At 51.4% G+C, this 9,197-nt stretch overlaps 1 protein-coding gene across 1 annotated transcript; it reads left to right on the top strand.

The window, feature by feature from the left end:
* Nucleotides 1-425: 425 nt before the first annotated feature.
* On the top strand, nucleotides 426-4,491 carry SIGLEC14 (sialic acid binding Ig like lectin 14; the record flags this gene model as incomplete). The annotated part of the gene is made up of 7 exons (XM_080828587.1): nucleotides 426-479; nucleotides 561-941; nucleotides 1,162-1,440; nucleotides 1,619-1,666; nucleotides 3,812-4,063; nucleotides 4,178-4,313; nucleotides 4,449-4,491. The coding sequence occupies exons 1-7, from the start codon at nucleotides 443-445 to the stop codon at nucleotides 4,489-4,491; spliced, it is 1,176 nt and encodes a 391-aa protein (XP_080684713.1). The 5' UTR covers nucleotides 426-442.
* Nucleotides 4,492-9,197: the final 4,706 nt, after the last annotated feature.

The raw sequence follows: 9,197 nt of genomic DNA, 5'->3' as shown, positions 1-9,197 counted from the left end.
TGGGCACAGGGGCCTGAGATGGCTGCCGAAGCTAAGATGGTTGTACTTACGCTAAGGCTAAACCTGAGGTGGGATGGCCTTCATTTTTCTCGGCCTCCGCATGTGCAGCCCTGTGTCGGGCTCCCCACTGACCGGGAGGGGTCTGCTTCTCCCTCTCCCTCTGCCCCTCCCCCTGTTGCACTAGGAAAGTGCCGCAGTTCTGGGGCCTTATCCTCCGAGCCAAGCCTCTCACCATCTGCAAATGGAGAGGCAAGACGGGTGATTTCTCAGCCCCCCTACCCCGCCCCCCGCCATGGTCCACGCTGCCCAAGTTTCCTTTGTCCCGTGACCACAGCTCTGACAGGCAGCTTCCTGTTGGGGTTTCCTTGGCCTCACCCCCCCCCCCCCGATTTGGGCCATTTCCTTCCCCGACAGAGGCCCCTGAACGCCGGCTGGTGCAGACATGGTGCCCCTGCTGCTGCTGCCCCTGCTGTGGGGGGGTAAGTGGACCAAGGCGGGGGGCTGGCGGGCCACAGGTGGGGGTGCGCCGGAGCCACAGCTGAGCCTCGGTTTCCCCGCAGGGTCCCTGCAGGAGGACCCGGGGTACAAGCTCCAAGTGCTGGACACGGTGACAGTGCAGGAGGGTCTGTGTGTGCACGTGCCCTGCTCCTTCTCCTATCCCTGGCGCTCGTGGCCTACCCGTGAGAGGCCCTACGTGTACTGGTTCCGGAGTGGGGACCGCTTCTATACCTCTCAGCCTGTGGCTACAAATGATCCAAAAAAACCGGTGAAGACAGAGACCCGGGGCCGGTTCGACCTCGTCGGGAAGCCCTCGGAAAACAACTGCTCCCTGAGAATCAGAGAGGCCAGGAGGAGCGACCAGGGACTCTACGAGTTCCAAGTAGGGAAAGACTATGGCACATACACTTACAGAGATAAGCAGCTGAACCTGCAGGTGGCAGGTACGGCGGGGCCCCAGGAGAGCTCTGGGACGCGGAGCCCCCCCTCAGCACAGGAGCAGGACACCGGAACACTCCCTGCTCCAGGGCTGGGGGCTGGGATGGGGGGAAGAGACATGGGGGCCCGGGGCCAGCTTGTGCCCTGAGGCCCTGGTCCCTGTCAGGGTCACAGTCTGGGTCCCCAGCTCCCTGGGGCCCAGGCGCCTGCCTCTGTCCTCCTCAGCCCTGACACAGGAACCCGACATCCACTTTCCGGAGCCCCTGAAGTCCGGCCGTCCCACGAACCTGACCTGTAGTCTGTGGGGCTCCTGCGAAGAAGGGAGACCTCTCAGCTTCTTCTGGGTGGGGGGTGCTCTTGACTCGCTGGACCCCCAGACCCTCCGCTCCTCGGTGTTGACCCTCAGCCCGCGGGTGCAGGACCACGGCAGCGACCTCACCTGTCAGGTGCACCTGTCAGGAGGTCAAGGCACCGTGGAAAGAACCATCAGGCTCAATGTCTCCTGTGAGTGGTGGCGGGACGGCTGGTCCCTCAGGGCAAGGGGGGGGAAGGGGTCAGTCCTGGGATCCTTTTTCCAGAGGAGATTGGGGGAAATTGGAAAGCCCATCCCTTCCACTTATGGGGCTCCTGGAACAAAGGGCCGAAGCCCACCCTGCCCCCTCACCACATCTTCCCTCCTCAGATGCCCCACAGTTGATGACCACGCGCGTTTCGCAGGGAAACTACACAGGTAGGAGAGATCCTCTCGCCTGGGGTTGTGATGAGAACAGGGTCTGCCTGCTCAGGGCTTGGAGATGAGACCCTCCCTCACTCCTCAGCCCCTTGGGTCTCTATCTGCCCCCCCCCCACCTCACCAGGGTCTTCCATTGTGGACCCAGGATTGCTTTCAGCTGCTGCCTCTTTTTTTCCTCTAGTTTGTGTGTATTATGTATGTTTCATTTTAATTGCATTCTAATCAACATGTACCAGTATTAGTTTCAGGTGGACAACATAATGATTTGGTATTTGTTTGCACTGCAGAATGATCACCACAGTAAGTCTATGTAACATCCGTCATCACACATAGTCACAAATTTTTTTTCTTGTGATGAGAACGTCTGAGGTCTACTCTTAGGGACTTTCAAAGATACAGTCTAGCAGTATTAACTATAGTCACTGTATGCGTTACAGGAGAGGATGTAACATTTATTTTATAACTGAAGTTGGTGCCTTTTGCCCTCCTTCCTTTTTTCATTAGCTGTAGAGTTTATGGTTGCTTTCTTTTTAAAATGATTTATTTTATCTCTTCACCTTAGAGAGATGGGGGAGAGGGGCAGAAGGGGAAGGGGAGAGTCTTTTTTATTTTTTATTTAAAAAAATGTTTTTAAGATTTTATTTATTTATTTGACAGACAGAGATCACAAGTAGGCAGAGAGTCAGGCAGAGAGTGAGAAGGAAGCAGGCTCCTCCCTGAGCAGAGAGCCCGATGCGATGCGGGGCTTGATCCCAGGACCCTGAGATCATAACCTGAGCCCAAGGCAGAGGCTTTAATACACTGAGCCACCCAGACACCCCGGGGAGAGTCTTTTTTAAAAATATTTTATGAATTTTTTAAAAGATTTTATTTATTTATTTGACAGACAGATCCCAAGTAGGCAGAGAAGCAGGCAGAGAGAGAGGAGGAAGCAGGCTCCCCGCTGAGCAGAGAGCCCGATGTGGGGCTTGATCTCAGGATCCTGGGATCATGACCTGAGCCGAAGGCAGAGGCTTCACCGACTGAGCCACCCAGGGGGCCCTAGAGTTTACGCGTCATTGTAATAAAACAGACACAACGTAAAGCTTACTGTCTTCACCATGTTTAAGGCTAGAGCTCAGCCCTGTTGGAGGCTTTCAGTACTGCGCCTGCAGAACTCTCTCCAACTTGAGAAACCGAAACTCTATGCGCACCAGACAGACACTGACTCCCCAGCCCCTCCCCCAGCCCCGGGCAGCCCCCCTTCTGCCCCTCGCCTTCCACCTCTGTCTCTGTGAGTTTTGCGGCTCCAGGTTCTGCTCCCCGCGCTTGGATTTCTGTCTGCACCCCTTCGTGGCCCATCTCGTCGTCTTCTATTGGACCCTTCCACGTTCTCAGTCCCCGTAGCTCCAGGCTGGACCCCTGTTGCTCTCTGCGTCCACTTTCCCGGGCATCCTCATTCTGTCCCCTGTCTTCCCCTGTGACCCCATCCCTATGCTGACCCTATCCTGGTGTCTCCCACAACTTTCTAGCCGGTCATGGGTCAGATGTGCAGCTGCCTCTTGCTGATGCCTCTCTGCGTCGGCTACTCCCCCCGCCCCACCAACCCCTTGGAGGTTCTGGACCCCACCCTGGGTAACTCCCCTTCTCACCACCTGCACCCCATGAGTCCGCGAGTCCTGAGAACTTCATTTCCCAAATCATTTCCCTCCTCTTGCCTTTGGCCCCAGGCCAGCTCTAGTTTTCTTCTGGACCCTGGACCATTGCCTCAGCCTCCTCCTCAGCCTCCCTGCCTCCTGCACATCTCCTTGTGGCAGACCGCACTTGGCCCAGCAGGATCTTTGTGGACCCAGCGCTGATTCTGCATTTCCCCTGCTCATAGCCCCTACTGCTTCCCAGTAACCTCTGGGCAAAGCCCAGTGCCCTCAGCCCGGCTCCAGAATTTCTGACCCTGCCCTCTCTCCCGCCCGTGATCATGTCTCTGATGCTCCCGGTCGTCCCCGCCAAGCTCCAGGGACAAGTGCACTTCCCCCATCTGCCAGGCGGTCTCAGTTCCTGGCACGTCCCCGCCAGAGCTGCCCGCTTTGGCTCTGTGGGAAGAGGGAGGGAGAGCTCCGTCCCTCGGCTCCACCCGCTGGTGGTGACTCTCTCACCCACTCCCAGAGATGCTGAGCGACGGCATGTCCCTGCCTGTCTCCGAGGGTCAATTCCTGAGCCTGGTCTGCATCGCCGACAGCAACCCCCCTGCCACGCTGAGCTGGTCCCGGGAGGGCAAAGCCCTGAGCCCCTCCCAGCCCTCGGCGCCTGGGGTCCTGGAGCTGCTCCACGTGGGGGTGGAAGATGAAGGGGAATTTACCTGCCAGGCTCAGAACCCGCTGGGCTCCCAGAGCATCTCCTTCAGCCTCTCTGTGCGCAGTGAGTTGTAATAAAGGTGGGGGGGGTGGGGAGGACAGCCTGGTCAGGTGTTTGGGATGCGGCAGGGACTGGGGTCTGGGGACAGAGCTTCAGCCTCTGGACTTCCTTCCGCAGGAAGCCCCTCTTCCTGCAACTGTGTGACTGAGAAGCAGGAGGGCTCCTGGCCCCTGGTCGTCACCCTGATCAGAGGGGTCCTCATGGGGGCTGGCTTCCTCCTCGCCTATGGCCTCACCTGGATCTACTACACCAGGTGAGCGGGCCCGTCCCTCTCCCGGGAAATCTGCCGACTGGCCCTGAGTTCTGGGTGGGGCTGGGCCGTCCCATCCTGCCTGGAGTTACAACTACATGGCGGCTCTCTGATCTGAGACCCGTGTTGGTTCTGCAGGTGCGGGGACCCCCAGGGACGGGGGGCCGAGAGGCCTGAGTGAGCCTCTCTCCTTCGCAAGACGGGACTGAGGTGTGGACCTGGAGCCCAGGGGGACAGATATGAGACGTCATGGTCAGCTTCCTCCTGGAACCTCTCAACTCAAACCTTCTCCACTGTACCCCTGGAGTTTCATCTGGGGAGGTGAAGGAGCGACGACACAGAGAGGCCAACACCATCAGAAGTTACTACTTCCGTTTCCCAAGGAAACGGGGCAGGCCACGCCATGCAGGGCCACGGGGGAAGAAGCACCACGTTTTGGCTGGGAGGCAGAAGCAGGGACAGGGGAGGCCTCGCAAAAGCCTTTCCTGGGGTTTGTGTGAGAAAGACAAGGCCAGGAGTGTAGTTCAGGATCAGCTAGTCTGAGTAATTCTGGGGGGCCGTAACCTGAACGAGTGGCTCTAGTTGTCTGCTACCTGTCCTTGGTGATTTAGGGCAGGGTGCGTGAGTTAGAGAAAAGTGGTGTTTGGGGCACCTGGGTGGCTCCGTTGGTTGAGCATCTGCCTTCAGCTCAGGTCATGATCCCAGGGTCCTAGAGTCCCTGGATCCAGCCCCCCATCAGGGTGGGGAGCCTGCTTCTCCCTCTCCTCTGCCCCTCCCCCTGCTTGTGCTCTCTCTGTCTCTCTGTCAAATAAATACATAAAATCTTTTTTTTTTTAAGGGTGTTTGGGGGACACGTGCTGGGGATTGGTTAGTTTGGTCTGAAAGGTGAGCTCCCGGCAGAACTCTTTGCCATCTCTAAAAACTGGCTGGCCCTAGGAAGCGCGGTCTCTCCCCAGATGGCAAGCTTTTTAAGAAAAAAAAGGAAGTAAAAAATCTGACGAAAACACACCGTAGCAGATGCCCCCTTGTTTCTGCCTATGGCCAATCTCCATCTGCTCAGGCTGCCTCTCCTGGCTGGCTCTGCCCATCCCACCCCTCCCACCCTCCTCCTCTCCATCCCCAGCCCTGCCTCTCTAAGGGAGCTCCCCAGGCTTACTTCCCATGACCTGCTTAACCCCTGAGTTTCTGGTCTCCTAAACTTCCCTCTCAGTGTAGACGGGCAGTGCACAGTAGAGTCAAGAATACAGCTTTTCTTTCCCAGATGAAAGACACCTACCTCATAATAATTGCTACAGAACATCACATTTAATTATAAATAAAAGTCTTATTAAAAATGCAACATAAACATTGATTTTACTGTTTAATGTCTCTGTGGAAGTTTCGAGAGCAAAACTATGTCTCAACCTTCTATCCTTTTTTTGTTGAACATGGTCTAAAGAAGACTTTTTATTTATTCATTGTGTTTGGAGGTCTAACTTAAATTGGTTAAATAATCAAATCTAAGGAGTGCAACTAGATGAATCCTTACCTGTGTGCACACCCTTGCTTCCAAAACCAAGTTCAACATACAGATTCCATCCCCCTACCCATGGGGGTCAGGTCCCACCACTGAGATGGGAAGGATCGGCAGCGGGCAGGCAGCTCTGGCAGAGATGGGCCAAGAAATGAGACCCCCCGGCAGATGAAGGGGAGCACGCCTGTACCTGTAACTTGGCGGGGATGACCGGCAGCACCAGAGACATGATCACGGCGGGACAGAAGGCAGGGTCAGAAATTTTGGAGCCTCGAGCGCCACGCTGAAGGTGTTGGGCTTTGTCCCGGGCTCCTTCAAGTCAGCAGAGTCACACGCATGCCAACTCCCTCTTTTCTGTCGATACAGATCTGTATTGCCAGTTTTGGGGTGCTATGTAAGTGGACTCAAGCATTACATATGCATTAGGGTCTGAATTTTTTCTCCCAGTTTTACATTTTTCAGATTTATCTATATTGTTATATGTATCAATAATTCATTTTTGGTTTTGGTATTGTTTTTGCTTTATTTTTAAATTTTATATAAAATCAATTAATTACCATATGGTATAATATTAGTTTCAGAGGTAGAGTTTAGTGATTCATCAGTTATAAATAACACCCAGTACTCATTCCATATCGTGCCCTCCTAATGTCCATCACCCAGTTACCCCTTTCCTCCAGCTACCAGTTACCCCCTCCGACAACCTTCAGTTTTGTTTTCTATGATTAGAAGGTTTGTATATTATGGTTATATGGTATATATTATATATTATGATTAATGTTTCCTATGATTATATGGTTTGATATTATGGTTTGTCTCCCTCTAATTTCATCTTGTTTTATTTTTTCTTCTCTTCCCCTATGATCCTCTGTTTTATTTCTTAAATGCCACATATCAGTAAGATCATATGATAATTGTCTTTCTCTGATTGATATATTTCACTTAGCATAATACCCTCTAGTTCCATCCATGTCATTGCAAATGGCAAGATTTCATTTCTTTTGATGGCTGCCTAGTATTCCATTGTGTGTATATACCACATCTTCTATATCCATTCATCTGTTGATGGACATCTGGGGTCTTTCCATAGTTTGGCTATTGTGGACATTGCTGCTATAAACATTCAGGTGCACGTGCCCCTTCAGATCACTATGTTTTTATCCTTTGGGTAAATACCCAGTAGTACGATTGCTGGGCCGTAGGGTAGCTCTATTTTCAACTTTTTGAGGAACCTCCATACTGTTTTCCAGAGTGGTTGCACCAGCTTGCATTCCCACCAACAGTGTAGGAGGGTTCCCCTTTCTCCACAACCTCGCCAGCATCTGTCATTTCCTGACTTGTTAATTTTAGTCATTCTGACTGGTGTGAGGTGGTGTCTCATTGTGGTTTTGATTTGTGTTTCCTGGATGGCGAGTCATGCTGAGCACTTTTTCATGTGTCTGTTGGCCATTTGGATGTCCTGTTTTGCTTTTAATTAGTATTCCATATGTGAATATCCTCCCAGTTGTTTATTCTAAATTACAATGACTGCATTTGTTTCTGGTTTTTGACTTTCTGAGAGATAGCGACCTTTTCAGAGAGATAGCAACATTCCTTGTTCACCAGGACCATCGAACCACAAGTGAACAACAACTGTTGAGTCCCCAATGTTGGGTCCCCCAATAATGGGTCCATGATTAAAGGAGCGAGACTGATACAAAGCGAAGGTCAAGCAAAGTTTTATTTTACGCCAAGCATCAAGAATCAAACCGAACATTCGGGGCCGTGCCTCTTACAGAGAGGGCCACCTCTCTGCGCTTCACAGACTAGCTTTTAAGGGCAAAGGCCATGTGGTTGGGCCTGGCTACGCACAGGTGGCCAATGAAATTGTAACACACAGAGAAAGCTGCACAGTCATGCTAGGTCACACGTAAGTGACCAATTGAATTACAGTTTACCCTAGTAGACATTTGAACCAGCCTATCACCTTGGTCAGAATTGGCGCCCAAAAGGTGCCCAAAGGGAGGGGCCCATACTCCTTGGTGACTAGGGAGACAGTACGCAACCCCCCACTGATCGGATGTCTCCACCTGGCCTGACCCACCCTTGTATTTGGGCTCTGTTACCTGGAACTGGTTTCCGGAACTTGTTTTTAAGTAAATTTCCCTGGGGGGGGGGCGGGCAGAGTCAATTTAAGTTTTACAACAAAATGGCAGTTCAACCAAGGTGGGGCTGCTCTGGCTGAATAGGCCCATACACAACAATAAGATGAAATCATTGCAAACAATTCCCATTTGTCTTTCGAAAGCATGCTTTGTCTAAATCTCCCTTTCTGGGGCGCCTAGGTGGCTCAGTGGGTTAAAGCCTCTGCCATCTGCTCAGGTCATGATCTCGGGGTCCTGGGATTGAGCCCTGCGTCGGGCTCTCTGCTCAGCAGAGAGCCTGTTTCTCCGCCCCCCCCCCCCCCCCCCCGCCGCCTGCCTCTCTGCCTACTTGTGATCTCTCTCTGTCAAATAAATAAATAAAATCTTTAAAAAAAATAATAAATCTCCCTTTCTATACAGGCTGGGGGAGAGGGACTCCAGAGAGTATCGTCATGTTAATGAAATTCACTGCTTTAAACTGTGAACAAGACGGTTCTGGGTAAGCTGTTATGGACGCCAGCAGACAATAAAGAAAACTTCAAACCCAGAATAGCATGTACCCCAACAACTGGACGGCTCCAATCCATACTTTTAATTTGGATCACAGTGCAATTGTTTGCTTTCCAGCTAAACACATTGCCAAAATCTTTCAAAGCAGATTTCTGCTTAGAAATTCAAATGAAAACGCTAAATCATAAAAAGCGTTGGCTTATTATATACTTTCTGACAGGCTCCAATATTCTGGGTGCCAGAAGGTAATTCTCTCTCAGTTGTTAGTGAAAAGATGAGTCTTGTATACACTAAAAAGGTGATGTTACCAGATTCTAGTGTCACCTGTCAAAACACAAATATCTTAAAAAAAAAAACCTAGAATGCAAGTGTCAGTAAACACTCACGATGAAGGCCATCAGAATTCAAAAGCGAGCAAAATCCACATAAATTAACTCTTACTAATCTGAGAAATCAATATAATGTATTTGTAACTTGAAAAACACTGTCTAGCTAGTCGTTAGTTTCTAACTAAATGATGACAGTTGGTCCCAGCATATATGTTCTCTTCCTGTGATATTTGTTTGTTCTGGCAAGACTCCAAGAAGCCCTGGCCCCCGAAAATCGCTCAGCAAAAGGCAGCCCTGAGGCAATTGCTTCAAATTTGCCAGATAATAAGTCCCAAGATTGCAATCATCACTAACAGGACAAGCGCCGGAATATAGATGTTCTTGTGAGAATTTTTTTCTGATAGTAAACAGT

Source organism: Martes martes (genome assembly GCF_963455335.1).
Source record: "Martes martes genome assembly, chromosome: 17".
NCBI classification, from domain to species: domain Eukaryota; kingdom Metazoa; phylum Chordata; class Mammalia; order Carnivora; family Mustelidae; genus Martes; species Martes martes.
This window is presented reverse-complemented; position numbering and strand designations above follow the sequence as displayed.